This window comes from Sceloporus undulatus, chromosome 11, assembly GCF_019175285.1.
Source record: "Sceloporus undulatus isolate JIND9_A2432 ecotype Alabama chromosome 11, SceUnd_v1.1, whole genome shotgun sequence".
Classification (NCBI taxonomy): domain Eukaryota; kingdom Metazoa; phylum Chordata; class Lepidosauria; order Squamata; family Phrynosomatidae; genus Sceloporus; species Sceloporus undulatus.
Window position 1 is genome coordinate 6,373,245 of NC_056532.1, and position 17,416 is coordinate 6,390,660.

General features: G+C 50.2%; 1 protein-coding gene across 10 annotated transcripts in view; it reads right to left on the reverse strand.

The window, feature by feature from the left end:
- The window catches only part of MYO18A (myosin XVIIIA), a 98,987-nt gene extending 82,197 nt beyond the window's left edge, over positions 1 to 16,790 (reverse strand). For 9 of the 10 annotated variants that reach the window (XM_042442234.1, XM_042442232.1, XM_042442231.1 and 6 more), the window contains exons 1-3: positions 16,646 to 16,790; positions 8,929 to 9,142; positions 7,093 to 8,174 (exon numbers count right to left, since the gene is read on the reverse strand). In XM_042442234.1, the coding sequence (XP_042298168.1) occupies positions 7,093 to 8,085 (993 nt within the window). In that variant the 5' untranslated portion in view covers positions 8,086 to 8,174; positions 8,929 to 9,142; positions 16,646 to 16,790. The remainder of the gene's footprint in view (positions 1 to 7,092; positions 8,175 to 8,928; positions 9,143 to 16,645) is intronic. The other variant, XM_042442224.1, reaches the window with a different exon arrangement.
- Between the last annotated feature and the right edge of the window lie 626 nt (positions 16,791 to 17,416).

Genomic DNA, 17,416 nt, shown 5'->3' on the forward strand with positions numbered 1-17,416 from the left:
ACCCCCTGGGACCTTCTGGGTATGCAAAGTATGCCTTCTCCCACAGAGAAAAAATCCAGAGACATCTTGGCTGTTTGGATGGAGGAACATCCTTAAATCCCTGAGCATGGCTGTTCTGACACACAGATCCATCTCCCACTCCAAGTTTTGCCTAAACAAGAGATTTGAGCAAAAGTACGTCAAGCCGGGGGGAGCGATGGGGACATGAGGGCTGGAGAAAGCAGGGTCCGACCAGGAATCCCAGCGCCTGCCGGAGTTGCTCTGCTCGGCCTCAGGAATCCGGTCCTGCTTGCCGCCCCCCACAAACATCTGGCCTACTGGCAGCTGGAGGGATTTGTGCTCTGCCAGCGGATTCCACTCATTCCTCCCCGGAGAGTCTGGAGAGAAAGAGAGTTTTACTTTTTTCAGTCTGAGCCCAGAGGCAGGGTTTGCTGCCTTTCCAAACCCCAACCATCCCAACGTCTTACAACATGGGCAGCCGAGCTGACTCCAAGACTGGCAAGGTGTACATACGGCTTGGAGGAGGAAGGTTTCAAAGCAGGCTCTACTACAATGTCCAAAGTGAGGGTGCCTACTCAGGTTCCCCTTGTACTTAAAAACATTAACCCAACCAAAGCGGCTGAAATAACTCCTGTTCCTTCTTCGTTTATCCCCTCCCTCCAAATGTCCTTCGTTTTCTTTTCTATCTCCTATACCTTTTAGTTTGTAAAGAGATCTTTGAGACTTAAGACTAACTTTGATCATTGAGAAAGAAAGACGATGGCAGCATGAGCTTCCGTAGACTTCAGTCTCCTTCCACGGATGCATTTGGGCTGCATATAGAGCATTAAACTAAGGATTCGATTCCCCGCTCGGCCGTGGAAATTCACTGGCTGCCCTTGGGTGGGTTACACACTCTCAGCCCCAGAAAACCCCGCGACAGGCTCACCTTATGGTCAGTGTACGTCGGAAACGGACTGAAGGCACACAACAAAGACGCCAAAGGCAAACCTGACCGCTTACCTGCACTAAATTTACAGAGGAATTATTTGGACCAAGGCAAGGAAGGAAGGAAAAGAGGGAGGTAGTGGCAGGAAGCACATGGAAAAGCAACCCAGCCTCCCCTGCGCATTCACTGACAGATCGAGGACAACTGCCGACACCTTCTTCCCACACCAGGGTTTGAAATCCAGAAAACCTGAACGTTTGGTCTCCACGCTCAGAGGCACAAAACCCCAAAGAGAAAGGCATGGTTCCAAAGCAACAGCCGAAAATATGTGTATCATTTCCTGTTTGAAAAAGGGAGATCATTTTTAGTTTAAATCAGGACCAGGCACATTCCAGGGGAGCTCAGCTGGCAAGAGGGGGGGACGGCAACCAGGAACCCACCTGCACCGCAAGGATTAAGAGCAGGTGGTCTTTGCAGACCCCCTCCGGAAGAGTTTGTGTGTGCCTTCAAGTCACTTGTCAACTTGTGGTGACCCCGTCATTTCATAAGGTTTTGTTAGGCCAGAGGTGGTTTTGCCAGTTCCTTCCCCTGAAATGTATCCCGCAGCATTCACTAGCAGTCTCCATCCAGGTAGAACCAGGCATGACCCTGCTTAGCTTCCAAGATAAGACAGGAACTGGTGCCTTTAAGGCATTTAGGCCCTCCTTGCATTAAGACTCTAATAATTAGAGCAACTTCAACCATCCAGAGAATCTAAGCTGACACAGGAGAGCTCTGTCTGGATCCATTTATTTACCTGTCAGGAAGACGTACCTTTGACTCCGTCCTGAATTTCCAAGACGTGGAGTTTTGCTCGCTCCTTGGATTTACCCGGAGGTAAGAAAGAGGTAAAAAGAGTTGTCTTGCTGCTGAGTTCATCACCCAACCGCAAGAAGTGGGATGCAAGCCAGTTTGTTGGGTGGCAGCAGATTCCTCCAACAAGGAGATCCATGGAAAATAATGCCATCTGGGAGAACGCAGATCCGTTGACACTGGAAGCAAAACTGGCCAGCCTGGAATGATCCTGGGGGGCATTTCAGACTTCACCCAGTTGGGCACTACAAATACATAGAGTGCACAACTTCTTCTAGACCAGGCCAGAGCCTCTGCAAGGCCAAAACTACACCTCCCTTCTAGTTTTCACTCCCTTGTTCTTTGCTCTGGCTCCAGGTTTTCCACATCCAATATTTGCATCCTGACAGGATTGCCTCCTTGGGCTTTGAACGCAATGGCAAGCCTCAGCCCAATTCACACACTCACAAAAACTATTCTCCAAATGATATTCCCCTTCTGCTTGTGAGGATCATAGTATTGCTGGATCAGGTCTAGAGTTAAGAAGAAATTCTATTCAATGTGTTGTCTGCAAAGACTCTCTTTCTCAGAGGGAAAAAACACACCTAGATATATAAGCAGGTTTTCCAGTTCAGGAAATAAGGAAGCCCCTCCAAAGCTCCACACCTGAGCACCTGCTGCTTTTGAATCGATTACCTGTGCCAGGGGAGTTTATCAAATTCTTTCAGTGACAGAGGATGAATTTCTCTCAGCACAGCTGGGACTTTACTTGGCCATGGCCGTCGCTTCCTTGTCAGACGCCTCCAAGAGCTGTCAAGCATCCAAACGGCAAACGGGGCACTGGCCCTCCTTTTCTATACATGAGAAGCTCTCCGATGCATTTTCTAAGATGGTCATCTGCCCCTCGAGGGTAGAAAGACGTGCCCCTTGTGCCGCAAACTCTTTGGTGAGCCGCTCCACATTCGTGGCGAGGCGGTGGAGCCTGGCGTCCAAGCCGGTCAGTGTTATACGCCTGCCGTTGTCACGGAAGGGACTTCTACCTCCAGGAGTCCTTGTCACCATCTCAGCTTCGCTGGCAAATGAAGCGGCAACTGGTTTATCCAAAGAACCGGCCATATCTCCTTTGTGCCCCAAAAGGCAAGCAGTACAAGAGAACAGTTTCCCCCAAACCCAAACCAGCAGCAACTCTGTCCTAGTCTAGCCCCATTTAGACCCACAGCTTTGCAAGCCGTGGTGCCAAAAGGAGGACAATTGCCACTCCTGACCATAAAATCAGCAGAGAGTAGAGGGCTCTTCTTCGGAGCTATGGACTCTCAAGAGTCCTACTGTCCCAAAGCTCTTTCTGCTCAAAGTCCTCTCTGAACAAAGAGGAGAAAATGGTGTCTGAAAAGCAGGGAGGAGCAAGTCAGAGCCCATTAGGCCAAGGGGAGGACAGGTGGCCACCTGTTGACAGGTAGAGATGCCAGGGACGGAGGGAGGGGGCAAGACAACTGCTCCGGCTGACCTTGGCTGCTGCAATTCCTTGATCCCTTTATTGGATAGGAGACTGAAAGAAACCGGCCATGGAAGAAGAGGAGGAGGAGGAAGCCTTGCAAACACCAGTAGGAACCTCCACACACGGACCCCTGATGTCCACTGGTGTGAACCATGTAGCTCTTTGGATGCTAATGGACTGAAACTTCCCATATTTCTTCCCATACCACTCATAAGCAGTATAGAAATGTACTTGCTATATATCTGACTATTTGCGGTCCAGGCTGCTGGGAGTTGTAGTCCAAGGCACAGGATGAGATGTCCATGGATAAAGGTAGACAGCAGGATGGAGACGTTGTCACCTCTGGGGCTAGACCGCACATTTCCAGCGTCAGAACCAGTTCACATCTTGTACCACCAGCCTTTCCCCAGAGCTACCAGCATCCGGCTTTAATTAATTGCTTCCTGGAAGGAGGCTTCCTCAACCCACACACTTCAATTAGCTCTTTCATTAGTTGTTTGTATCAGAAACAGCAGCGCTTGCTTCCGACTGTGGATGTGTAGGTTCTGCCGGCATTTCTGTGAATGCTGCAATCCACTAGGTCAGGGCTGCTTAGGAAAACGGGTGTTTGGTTCTGGGTGTAACCTTCTTGTTGTTGGGTGCCTTCACGTTGCTTCTGATTAATGGGGACCCAAGGCAAAGCTATCACAAGGTTTTCATGGCAAGATTTGGAACGGGTTTGCCATTGGCTTCCTCCAAGTCTATGACTTACTCAAGATCCCACAATGAGTTTCCATGACGGAGCAGGGATTTGAAACCTAGTCTCCCAAAGGCCTAGTCAAGCATTCAAATCACTAGACCATGCTGCTTCCTGATAAAACTGTAGAGGAGATTTGCTATTGCCCTCTTGGCTGAGTGTGACATGTCCAAGTTAGCAAATAGGTTTTCTTTCCAATCCTGGTCTCCTGGCATCCTAGTCCAACGCTCAAAATGAAAGAACGTATGACTTGCCCAAGGTGGGTTTCCATGACCAAATGGGAATTCATACCCTGGTTTCCCAGAGACTTCACCCAACACTACGCCACGCTGGCTCTTTCGTAACCTTCTAGCTCTGTCCTAAGGTAAAATTAATTGAACAGCACAAACAGGCAGGTTCAAACCAAGCCAGACTGTTTCCTAGTGGGCCATGAAATGTAACTCACTCGATTAGATCAGTTGCGAAACTGACCAGACCAGAGATCTGGTGAAATGAATGGGGCCACACAATTCATTACCTTGTTTACATTCCTGTTAAGAGATGGAAACTTCCTCTTATCTGTCCTGATGGTTCTCCTGTAAGCTACAGATGGTATGAGACTTAACTGTCCACGTTTCAGATACTTAGCAGCAAAAGGCCCAGCTACTCTTAAGAAAAGAAAAAGACCTCTGAAACGTGGACAGAAATCTCCAGTTCACCAGGGCCACCCAACTCCGAGGGTGTGCTTTTCAAGTCTCCATTTAGACTTCTGTTTTCCTTTTCCCCCAGTGCTTTTGGCTATTGGGAGGGATAAGCAGAGAGAGTTGAACACCTTTGCTCTGTGAACACCAGCCCCATAGCCCTCCAGCTGGAGCTGGCTTCCTCCTCTGCCCACCGGGGCAGGAGACTCATTCCAGACCATTAGCCATGGCAGCAAATGCACCGGAGAGAAGGGCTGGAGGAGAGCCAGGAAGCCACAGCGGAGTTCAGACTCACTGATGAAGAAACCAACCGCAGAGACTGCCAGGAAGCCAGGCACGAAACTGGCATGGACCAGAGGGCATGGTCTTGCTAGGAGAGTAGCTCAGCCCAACCAGAGGCAATGGGAAGGCCTCATACACACTTACAGACACACAGAGGGTGGTGGACTCTTCAGCTTTGGAGGTCTCTCAACAGAGATTGGATGGCTCTTGTTGGGTATTCCTGCATGACTCTATGAGAGACTCAAAGGCCCTTCCAACTCTATGATCCTGTGATTCCAACTAGGACCTCTGGAAGTGGGCATTCAGGTCATCTGGAGGATGATCTGGAACTTGGGAACCACTGGGCCAGCACAACTCTCTCCCCTCCAACTGGCTGATCTACTTGGAGGGAGCTTTGAAATGCTCCCCACTCCCCCTGGCCCACTTTGTTAAAAGCCAGCACATGACATGCTGGAGGATGCTAGCCATGGCGTCAATGAGGTCAATAAGATGATGAGATGGAAAAACACCCGAGGAAAGGCTCTGCCTGCGGCCAGGACAAAGGGACGCCTGTTGCCCGTGGGTCTGCGGGGCTCCAGCCAACTAGAAGGAAAGGGGAGAGGAGGGGCCCTTCTGCAAGAAGGTGGGCTGGGCTGTTTCAACTGCTCCTCCGTCCATCGCTCCGCACACAGCCGGGGCTTGTGTCTGCCGTGGAATTGCTTTGTTAGCAGGGGAACATGGGGGTTTGCAAACGCACTCATATGAGCACTAGACATTGTTCCACCAGCAGCTGACCTCATCACCATCTCTATGAAGGTAGGTGCTGTTCATCATCAGCTGCCCGATTCTAGAAAAAGAGTGGGGTGACCCAGAAGCCACTACCATCCCCACCACAGCCGCCTCCCTCTCCCCCCCCCCCAGCCCTCTCTGAAAACAAAAAGCACATGATCGACATGAAATTTTGTGAATGCTGCAGAGAGAGAGCCGACATAGAAGGAAATGGACATGCCGGGCCTCCTTCGCGTTCTCCCAGGGCTTCAGGTCCGGCTCCTGTGAGCTGCCCCACAGCAAAACACAGGCAGAAGCCCCTCACAATGTTGCAACAGCTCAAACTGGAATAGTACTAGGCTGAAACGCATTGGCATAACTGCAAGAAAAGTGTTTTTACATTGGTTTCAAACTTTTTTTATAGTTGTTTTTAATGTGCATTTATGGAAGCCGCCTTGGGTCCCAGCCCAGGACAAAAGCAGCATATAAATAAAGTCAATAAATAATAAAACCCTCTTTTTCAGCAACCTGAGACTTTTGTCTTCTCTGCATCCTAACCACCCCGACTCCATTTGGCCTCTGCGCTTGGCCATTTCAAGGAAGGCTTCCTCTCCACTTCAGGAGCCCTCTTGGCTCCTGCCAGTTTCCACTCACGCCTCTCGCCTTTTTTCCACTCCTTCCTCCCAACACCTGTGCCAGGAGTCCTCTTGGCAGCTTCTCGGGCATCTGATTTTTAACAGCCCCGGCTGCACGCCTGATGCAAGGGCTGTAAACACCATGCGCTTCCTTTCCGTTTGAAAACAGGGTACATTTATCCCGTGCCAAGAAGGAAGGCTCCAGCGGGCTTTCTCCAAGGCAGACTTACGTTTTCTCCCAGGAGACTCTGGGGATTTTGCAGAGATTTAAAAGGATCCCGCTGCTACAAACACACACTCTCTCAAGCAAGCGCCAGTGTGGCTAACCGAGGGATGTGACTAACAGAATATGGGTCACCTCCCTATTAGGCTGCTACTTAGGCCTCCCGACAGGTACACTTAAAGTCTTTATGGCTTGCCCCTGCAATCCCTCCGTGGGGCAGTGCTTCCATAGGGCACAAGCAGGTTCACAGGAAGGGTCACAAGCCACAAAAGACTGTCATCAAATTATGTTAAGCATCTGTTCCCATGTTTGCCAGGTATCGGACCAGGTACCTTTACAGCAGCTATTCTGTTTTGTCCATAGCTGGAGTTTTAGACTTGCAAAGTTTGCCCAGAAGCTGTGTTCAGATGTGGTAATAAACCAAGGAGTAATAGAGAAAGCCAGATCATTTTAGGCTCATGGTCAGGGTGGAGCTAAGAAGCACATCGTGTGACCCTCCCCAAGTCACCCCTTCCCCAGCGAAGCGCCTACTAACCTCAAAGGCTGCTTGATGGTGAAGGCCCTCCCCGCTCCTCAGCCAGCAGTGGCTCAGTTCGCTCAGCTCCAAGATGGGCTGCACTTTAAGGCGTACCGTCTCCCCCGACTGCCGGATCATCTCCACAATCTCATCCCGGGACTTGTTTTCCACATTGCGGCCGTTGATCTCCACCAGCCGGTCTCCTGGCACCAAGCCCAGGGCCAGATCCTTGGTCCCAGCCCCCGGTTCGGCAAAATGCACCACCCGCCTGTACACCTGCCCATCAGCGGCCCGGTCCAGCATGGTGGTGCGTCGCAGCGAGAAGCCGAAGTCGCCCGTGTTGCGGCGCTGGAGTTCCAGCTGCCTGGGCACGGGGGGCTGCGGGGGTACTACCAGCGGGAGTTTCAACTCAGCCGGGAATCTCTTGCTGACAACTTCGGGCACCTTGGTTCGCGAGGCAGACGGCAAAGGCGGCCCACCCTGTTTGGTGAGCTGAACCTCCAGCGTCCGCGTTTCCACCTGCGGGGAAGGAGCTGCCGAGTGCTCTGAAGGGGTGGAGGTTTCCGAAGCACTCTCGTCCCGGCTCTTCTGCGAAAAGGAGAACCTCTTGACAATCATCTGGGAGTTCTGCTTGGCCAGCGAACCGAACTTGGCGGCCCGCTGGAGCACTGATCCTTTGAAGTTGCCATCGTCCACTTTGAGGTCGTCGCTCGAGCTGGCCGTACTGAGGTGCCCAGAATCCAGGATCACACTCCCCCGGTTGCTGTCTGAGTCAATGTCCGTCAGGTGGAGGTCCGAGCCGCTGGCCACTTTGATGGGGATGGGGTTGGAGATCTCCAGCCGGCTCTTTGAGTCCCTCTTGGAGGATCGGTTGAGGTTGAAAAAGCCCCGGCGCAGACTCATCTCCTCAAGGCTCTTCAGCTCAGCGGCCGACATCCGCTCCTTCTTTTCCTTCTTCTCCTTCTTCTCCCTTCTGGACCCATCTCTGTCCTTTTTCATCAAGTGGAACATGGTGGAAGACTATCCTGGGAGAGTCCCAGGTTCAGTGGTGGGTTGCTGTGAGTCCCCAGTGGGTCCAAACTCTGGATGCTGCCAGTATCCTTGGGAGGTAAAACACAAAAACAGTCAGATAGGATAGGTTTTATTTTTTAAACTAATGCCTGTGTGAAATATTTGCAAGTACGTAGTCCTAGGAAAGATCTTTTCCTTTAGTCAGAGTAGACTGCCCCATACCCTCCAACATTTCACATATAAAAATGGGACATGTATGGGTAAGAAACATCAGAGCATGGTCAAGACGGAAAAGTTAGGAATGAGGAAAAACACACAAGGCAAGAGAAGGCTGAAGCAGTTTTCTTTTCCCAGTGCCTGCTTCCCTTTTCTCTCCCCACTGAGTGCAACCCACTTCTGTACTTTCAACTGGGTTTGCAGCGATTGAAGTTTGTTGAGGACAAAGGGTTAAAGTGGGGAAAGGCGAGAGAAATGTTAAAACCAGGAGGAAAAGTGGGATGACAGAGGACTATCCCTGCACAATCGGGACATTGGAGAGTATGCTGTTTTGGAAGGGACAGGCAGAACTTGTCTAAGACAATTCCAGGTCCCTGGGAACATTCAGTCTCTGAAGTATGTACACCACCCAATTCGGGGGCTTGTACTGAAGTACTAGCCTGACAGCCATGTGTGATAAGGAGTCTGGTGTAGCTGAGGAAGCAGGCTGGCCAAGGAAAGTAGAGACTCTGTCCCAACTCTTCATCCAGCACAGAAATCAAGTGGGAAACCATCATTTAGCATTTGAGGGTCTTGACCAATAATCATCATAATCCCCATTACCAAGGCTGACCACTCTGCACTTACTAAACAGATCTTGGAGCAGAGAGGGTTTGAAGCTCTGCTCAAAGAAAGCCGTTCTCGGGACGCCAGTAGTCGAGAGTCATCCGCCCGGCTGACAAAGGCCTTTGTTGAAGGAACAGAGGCCTCTCTCAGGAGACAGGGAAGACGTGCCTCTCAGCCGGAGCAAGCCATCTCTCTTTCTCTTTCAGATCAGGAGCTCCTTCGCCCAAGGATTGCCCTGCGGAGAAGGATCAGAGTTACTCAGGGGGTTCCCTGCAGGCTATTTGTCAAGAGGACTCCCATTTATCAGACCCTTTAGCTCTCCTAGATGTTGAGCCAGAGAGGGAAAGGGGGAAAGAAGTAGATTCTCTCAACAGAGCCTCTTCCGAGCGCCTGCATTTTTGAGGGCGTAGGAAGGGAAGAAAACCCTGGGATAGGGTTGCCTTGGGGTCGCCATAAGTCAGAAGTGACTTGAAAGCACACAACAACAACAACAACAACAACAGGGCACCATCGCCAAGCACCTTGCTCTCAGAGTTGCTAAATAAATTGTTCCCAATGTCATTTAGACGCTTGGGCCACACACAAACACACTCTTCCAAGATCTTTCGAAAAGGCACAAGAGCCAAAGCAAAGGATGATCTAGGATTGCGATGAATGTTTTGCAATTCTCTTGAATTCAGCCTCCATGGATATGGAGGTCTGACTTTACAACTTGGAAATCAGTTTTGCAGCAGCTGAAGCAAGCTGAGGACCAAGACAGAAAGAAGGAAGAGGAATAGAGGAAGTGGTATGTTTTAAAAGCAGCTGGAAAAGTGGGACAACAGAGGATTCATTGGGACAGTTTTTACCAAACTGGGAGAGTTGGAAGGGATGGGCTTCCCAGACAGAGCTCCAAACCTGGGCCCAGAGACCTTTGATCCAGCCCAAGCGGAGCGCATTAATGTTTACTGTGGGATTACTTGCTGGTTCCTCCTCATCCCTCACTCCTTTACTCTGACCCTTTGCTCAGCATTCAGCAACATTTAACAGTTCAAGGCCTCCCTCTCAGGACACCAGGTCCTGGTCAAAGAACGCGGAGCAACCCGCTTGCAGAGATTTTGGCGTCTGAGGAAGAACTATCTCTCTGCACCCAGAGCAGCCAGGGCAAGATAAGGGCCCATAAACAAAGCATAGTTAGGTTAGCAGAGGTTTTGGAACCTGAGTCTGGCTCTCACCCACCAGCAAAAGCCACAAAGCATTCCCACAATGGGCCTCAACCATTAATCCAAGACTGGATTTGATACTTAGGAAGGCAAGGAATGCTTGGCTAAGGGGTTTTGTGTTGGAAAAAAGAAGTTATACAACCCAGGTCCAGGCTTTTTGAAGGAGCATGTCTTCCTATAGAGTTCTAAGATCTTGAGAAAAAGGTGGTGGGATATAATAGCAGAGATAAAGAACAGAATAAAGGCAAGTGGTTTGAGTGTTAGACTATGGACTGTGGAGACCAGGGTTTACTGGGTGCCCTTGGGTTTGCTACACTCTCTCAACCTCAGAGGATGGCAATAGCAAACCCCCTCTGAAGAAGCCTGCCAAGGATAGGGTCCCTTAGTGTCACCAAAAGTCAGAACGACTTGAAGGCACACACCAACAACAAGAAGAAAAGCCATGGAGAAGCTACCCACCCATTCAGGAACCTTAAGCCTTCTGAGCCAGAGAGCAATTCTGGGATATGTGCAACCTATTTGCACATTGGGGCTCCACCCCGGTTGCAACCTTAGGCCAACACCTAGTATGTTATACCTGTTCTGGCAAAGCAAAGGCCGTTCCTTCTGACGTCGGCCCGTCGCTGGCCTGGAAGGGAAGGTGCGCGAGACGCAAAGTGGCAAGGGCAAGCTGCCAGGTGGAAAACCCACATTCTGCGCCCCACGGCTGGAACCCGCTTTCCCTGATCCTGGGTCACGCCTCCCACCCACGCGGCAATGAACCAACGCAACAGGTCTTCTGTGACTCAGCGGGAGCAAAAGAGGTAGCCTGGCCCCGGCGGGGTGCGAAAAAGACACCGCGCACCTCTCCTCCACATGTGTGCTAAAAGCCACAGCCGCTTAGAGGTCAAGGCTCTAAGGTGCAAAAATAGCTGCAGACACGAGGTGCCGAGGTAATGATGCTCAGCCTCAAAGAGACACACCTCGCAACGTTTTGCAGGCTCCAAGGGGATCCTGCAGCGCCTTTGAAACTAATTCAGATGGGTGCTGCGGCAGCTAAAAAGGCCAATGCGATTCTAGGCTGCGTCAATAGAAGTACAGTGTCTAGATTGAGTGAAGTCGTAGTCCCACCATAGCCTGCTTCGCTCAGGCCTCACCTGGAATAAGATTGTGTCCTGTTCTGGGCACCACAATTCAAAAAGGATGAACTGGACAAGTGGAGAGTGTCCAAAGGAGGGCAACCAAATGTTGAAGGGTCTGGAAACCATAAATCCCTGGGAGAAGAGACTAAGGGAGCTGGGTATCTTTAGCCTGGAGAAGAGAAGCTTAAGAGGTGATATGATAGCCCTGTTCAAATATTGGAAGGGATGTCATATTGAGGAGGGAGCAAGCTTGTTTTCTGCTGCTCCAGAGACTAAGACACCAAGCAATGGATGCCAACTAAGGAAAAAGGAAATCCCACCTAAACATGAGGAGGCACTTCCTGAGGGGAAAAGCTGTTTTGACAGTGGAATAGTCTGCCTTGGAGTGTTGTAGGGTCTCCTTCTTTAAAGGTCTTTAAGCAGAGGCTGGGTGCCCATCTGTCGGGAGTGCTTTCATTGTGAGTTCCTGCATGGCAGAAGAATGGGGTTGGGCTGGATGGCCATTTGGGGGGTCTCTTCCAATTCTAGGGTTCTAAGCTGGAAACCAAGATGATCAAGCTGAGACTGTCATACTTCAACCACACTGAGAGTCACTAGAAAAGACACTAACGCTAGGAAGAGTGGAGGGATCCAGAAAAGGAGGAAGGCCACATGCCAGATGGTTAGACTCTATGAAGGAGGTCACAGGTATGAACTTGCAGGACCTGAGCAAAGAAGTGGATGATAGGAAGTCCTGCAGGTGTCTCATCCACACGGTCGCCGTGAGTCAGGGTTGACGCGAAGGTGAGTAACAACAGCAATTACAACAAAGCCCCTTTGAGACTAACTGAAAGAGAGAAGTTGGTAGCGTGAGCTTTTGCAGGCTTGAGTGTACTTCCTCAGGCGCATGGGGCAAGGTGGAAAAACCAGGGACAGACCTGTACAAGCCGCCTGTGCGCCAGAATGTCCATAGGAATGCAAACCTTTTGTGGGTGCGGAGAGAGGTCTTGCAGAGTAAGGCTAAAGCAATTTCTTCATCTAGGATCTCTTCACTGAGGAAGATGCATCTCTGCAAACTGAAAGGAGAAGGGAAATAAAACATAGCTCCTCTCCTGTATACCACACGCCGGCCGGGAATTGTAGCCCCAAAATAGTAACTCCTCTGAGCTCTGCATTATTTCTGTCTGAAGGTAATAGGAGTCCATTTACTGCTTCATAAGCTCCTGCCATAATAATGCAGAAGCATTATTACTCCACATTATCAGGAAGGACTAAACCACTGTGGAATGAACGAGAGTTATTTTTATCGTTCTTGATATTGTTGTTGTGTGCCTTCTAGTTGTTTCTGACTTATGGCAAACCTATCATGGGGTTTTCTAGGCATGATTTGTTCAGGAGGGGCTGCCATTGCCTTCCCCTGAGGCTGAGAGAGTGTGACTTGCCCAAGGTGGCTTTCATGGCTGAGAGCGGAAGTCACAGTCTCTCAGCCTCAGAGGATGGCAATGGCAACCCCATTCTGAAGAAACCTGCCAAGAAAACCCTATGACAAGGTCGCCTTAGGGTTGCCCTAAGTCAGAAATACATCTCTGCAAACTGGCAAAGGCACACAACAACAACAACAAACACAGTCACACTCTCTCAGACTCAGAGGAGAGCCTTGGCAAACCCCCTCTAAAGAAACTGACCCAGAAGGCCCTATGATAGGTTTGCCTTAGGGCTGCCATAAGACTTGAAGGCCCACAACAACAACAACCACCGACACCTCTCAAACCTTGTTCTCCTTTGTGCTAAACACACAAACACACAACAGGCAATCCCTCTCCAACTGCTTCCCCATCACTGAAAAGAAAGCTGCCCAGCTTTCCAAGGAGGCATCAAGTAGCAGGGCTAAGAGATAAAAAGAGGTAACAGAAAACTGACTTATTGGGGACAGGCTTCTACTGCGAAGCCCAGAACCCCCAGCAAGAGGGAAGGCCACCTCTTCAGGCCGCGCATGCCACCGGTGCAGCTGCTCCTCCTTCAATGGTAGGCGGGAAAGGGTTTGCTTTGTTCGGCTGTCTGTTCCAGGCGCCAGAGAAAGGGGAACATTTTGCAACCCTCAAAATGAAGGCAGATCCATCCTAAGGTGGAGAGAGAGAGAGAGAGAGAGAAGGAAGGAAGGAAGGAAGGAAGGAAGGAAGGAGACCTTTTTCTTTCCTGACGCATGTAAAACCCAGCCAGATCTCCCCAATTCCAAGCTCAGCCTCAGCACACAGTTCTGCACATGAGACGCAGGCAACACACCCAGCCATAACACCGGGAAGACGTCACCGATCAAAAGGAGAGGCCTGGCATACCGTGCCAACGCAAAACTCCCCTTTTCCCAGTCCCTTCCTCTGAAATCTAGCCTACAAATGTAGCATCATTGACCAAAAAGAAGCATGAAGGGGTTACGCACACGCACAACGTTGTTGTTGTATGCCTCCAAGAACCTTGTGGGGTTTTCTCGCCGTGTTTCCTCAAGGGGGGCTTGCCGTTGACATCCTCTGAGGCTGAGAGAGTGTGACTTGCCCAAAGGCACCCAGTGGGTTTTTATGTGCAAACAGGGATTTGAACCCTGGTCTGCTCAGGGGAAGGCAATGGCAAACCTCCTCTGAACATAGTTTTTTGTGGCTTTTTCAGGCGCTGTGGCCATGTCCTAGAAGAGTTTCTTCCTGACGTTTCGCCAGCATCTGTGGCTGGCATCAGCCTTCCTCAGCCGGGCGTCCTCCAAAGCTGTTGGACTGCAACTCCCATCACATGGGCTAGGAGGGATGGGAGTTACGATACCTGGAGGTTGCAGGAATACACCACAAACACACACAAGCCCCACGAAACACAACCTGCAAAAGGATGGAACCGGAGACAACGGTGGACTTAGTTCAGATCTCTTCTTGGAAGCGTGGCCAAGTGAACACCAAAGTGACACAATCCACACACACGCAGCTCCTGTGCAGACTGACACAAACACACCTTCGGTATCAGGACAAACCAAAGGCCACAAGGCGCAGCAAGGCTGCGCAAGGTTGAGCAAGGTGTGTGCATGTGTACACACAGGTAGACCTCAAAGAGGCGTATCTTCTGACAGGTGGGGCACACACTTGTGCATATTTGTCTGGTGATGCACACACGCGGGTGTGTATCCCAGCATTTCTGTGCACAGAAGAGCATGGGGGGGTGTACGCATGCAATCTGGACGGGAGGATTTGCACGCACGCGCACACACACGCTGAAGTCCTTGCACAAACAGGCACACTTGTGTGCGCATAGAAAAGTTATAAATGTACCTGTACATAGGTGGGAATGGGTTGTCGCCATGTCCCTGTACACAGGTGGGCAGTGTTCGCTGCACGCAAAAGCACACTAGCACAGCTATGTGTGGGGAGGAAGGCCTTGTGAACATGCCCCATGCTCACCTGCACACATCTGTGGCACACATTTTCACATGAAGACACTTTCAAACCCACAACCCGCCTCCCACATTCACTCCAAGAGTGCGGTAAAAATAAATCAAGTGTGTGCCTGTGTCAATCTGAGAAGCAGAGGCACACACAGATTGGCTTGTGATATCTCTGTACACCAGCACTGTGTGTATGTGTGTGTGTGTTTCAAACTCCAGGACCTACTTCCCACACTCAGAGGTGCACACACAACACACTTTAGTCCATGCAAAGCTGGGTGTGTGTTTGTGTTAGAAACATATCTATTTTGGTACCCCAACAAATAAGCACACTCTCACAACATCATCCATCTTGCACAAGTACACACCTTTCTCCCTCCCATTTACTTGTCGTTTTCCCTCTGTACATGCTCAGAGAACATCTTCCTCTCCTCCTTCCCCACAAAAATGTCTCCACAAAGACACTCACCACCACTTCACACACACACACACACACACACACAAAGGTACCCCTTTGAACCTGCTTCTTCTGACCCAGGGATGCCTTTCACACAATACAACAACAACTAAGCCAGTGAAATGGGGAGGAACTGAAGCCATGTGTGAATGCAAAGGTAACAGTTGTGTGACTTTGAAGCCCACATCCAGGGGCTGCAAGTGTGTGAGGGCACAACAGCAAAGAGGTGCCCCTGCCACGTTGTGAGCTTTGTGTGTGTCTGGGGACAATGTGATAGGAGTCCACTATGTTGTGGGTTTTGCCTCTGAGGGCAAAACAAGTCTAATGGGTTGTGTGTTTTGTGTGACAGGGGGAAATGAGACACAGAGGTCTACCAGTCTGTGTGTCAGGTTGTGAGCATTCGGGGACACACAGTAAGAGAGGTGTCAACTAGGTTGTGTGTGCGAAAGAAAACACAAAAGAGGGGTCTACCAGGTTGTGTGTTTTGTGCATGTCAGGGGTCACTAAGAGAGAGGTTGAGAGGGGGGCCAAAAAAAGGAAAGGTGTATCAGGTTGTGTGTTTGGTGTGTGAAAGAAAACAAGACAGAGGTGTCTGCCAGGTGTTTGTTTTGTGTGGGAAGGGATTAAAAGGAGATGTGTACCAGGTTGTGTGTTTTGCTTGTGTCAAGGGACAATAAGAGAGGTGTATATTAGGTTGTGTGTGAAGGGAAACAAGCCAGAGGTGCCTCCCAGGTGTGTGTTTTGTATGTCGGGGGACAAAAGAGGCAGGTGTGTGTGTGTGTGTGTGTGTGCATGTTGTGTGTGTCAGGGGACACTAAGAGAGGTGTGCACCAGGTTGTGCATTTTGTTTGTGTCAGGGGACCCTAAGTGAGGTGTCTATTAGGTTGTGTATGAAGGAAAACAAGCCAGGGGTGCCTCCCAGGTGTGTGTTTTGTGTGTCAGGGAACAAAAAGTGGCAGGGATGTGTGTGTGTGTGTGTGTGTGTATGTGTCCCGGGTTGTGCATTGTATTTGTGTCAGGGGACCCTAAAAGAGGTGTCTCCCAGGTGTGTGTTTTGTGTGTGTGTGTGTCCCAGGTTGTGCATTGTGTTTGTGTCAGGGGACCCTAAAAGAGGTGCCTCCCAGGTGTGTGTTTTGTGTGTCAGGGGACAAAAGCAGGCAGAGATGTGTGTGTGTGTGTGTGTGTGCATTTTGTGTGTGTCAGGGAACCAGAAGCAATCCAGGGCTGAAAAGAGGTGCCTAGGAGGAGCTGTTTTAATATGCAAGGGTCTCCCATCCCTCCACGCCTTGCCTCTTTCCCCAGACACGGGTCTTCTTGTGCACACGTGACGTTGCACATAATCACACACACAGAGAGAGAAAGAAAAGAGCCCATAACCTGAAGGGGGAAGCCCAGCCCCGGGAAACAACAACAACAACAACAACAACAACAACAACGCCTCCTCTTCCTCTACCTCCTGGGCCTGGACCTGGGAGGAGGATGATGAAGATGATGAAGATGGAGGCTTCCCTTCCTCCCCTTCCTCCCAAGCCTTGCCCTCCTCCTTCCCTCCAAGGCTCACCAGGGTCTCCCTCTCTCGCTCTTCCTCCTCCAAAGGCCAGGCCTGCCTCCTCTCTCTGCTGCCTTTTCTCTTCCTCTGCTGCTCCTGCTGCTGCAGCTGCTGCTCCTGCATTCCCCGAAGCGGCCACTGGGGGAGCCCTAGAGCCGCCAGGAAGAGGAGGCCCCGCCTCGCCTGGGAAAGAGATAGCAAAAAGACATAGACTCATTCATACACTTGCATTACTGTATCTATCATCATCATAATCATCATCCTCAACCACACCCTTTTTTTAACCACAAACACACACCCCTCCCACCTGCCTTCTCACTCCTGACATGCTCAGAGAACACCTTCCCCTATCATCCTCACTATTTATTCCCTCTCATACTCACTAATAATAATAATAATAATAATAATAATAATAATAATTATATTCGCCACCAAGCACAACCACAACCACACCCCTCGTTTTTTACCACAAACACACTCCTTACACCTGCCTTTCTCACTCCTGACATGCTCAGATAACACCTCCTATCATCTTCACTATTTATTATTATTATTATATTCTCCATCAACCACAACCACAACACACACGTCCTTTTTTTAACCACAAACACACTCCTCCTGCCTTTTTCACTCCTTACATGCTCAGAGAACACCTTCTCCTATTATTATTATATTATTTTTGACGCCATTATCCACCACACTGCACCTTTTTTACCTCACACTCCTTCCACCTGTATTTTTCACTCCTTACATGCTCAGAGAACACCTTCTCCTATTATTATT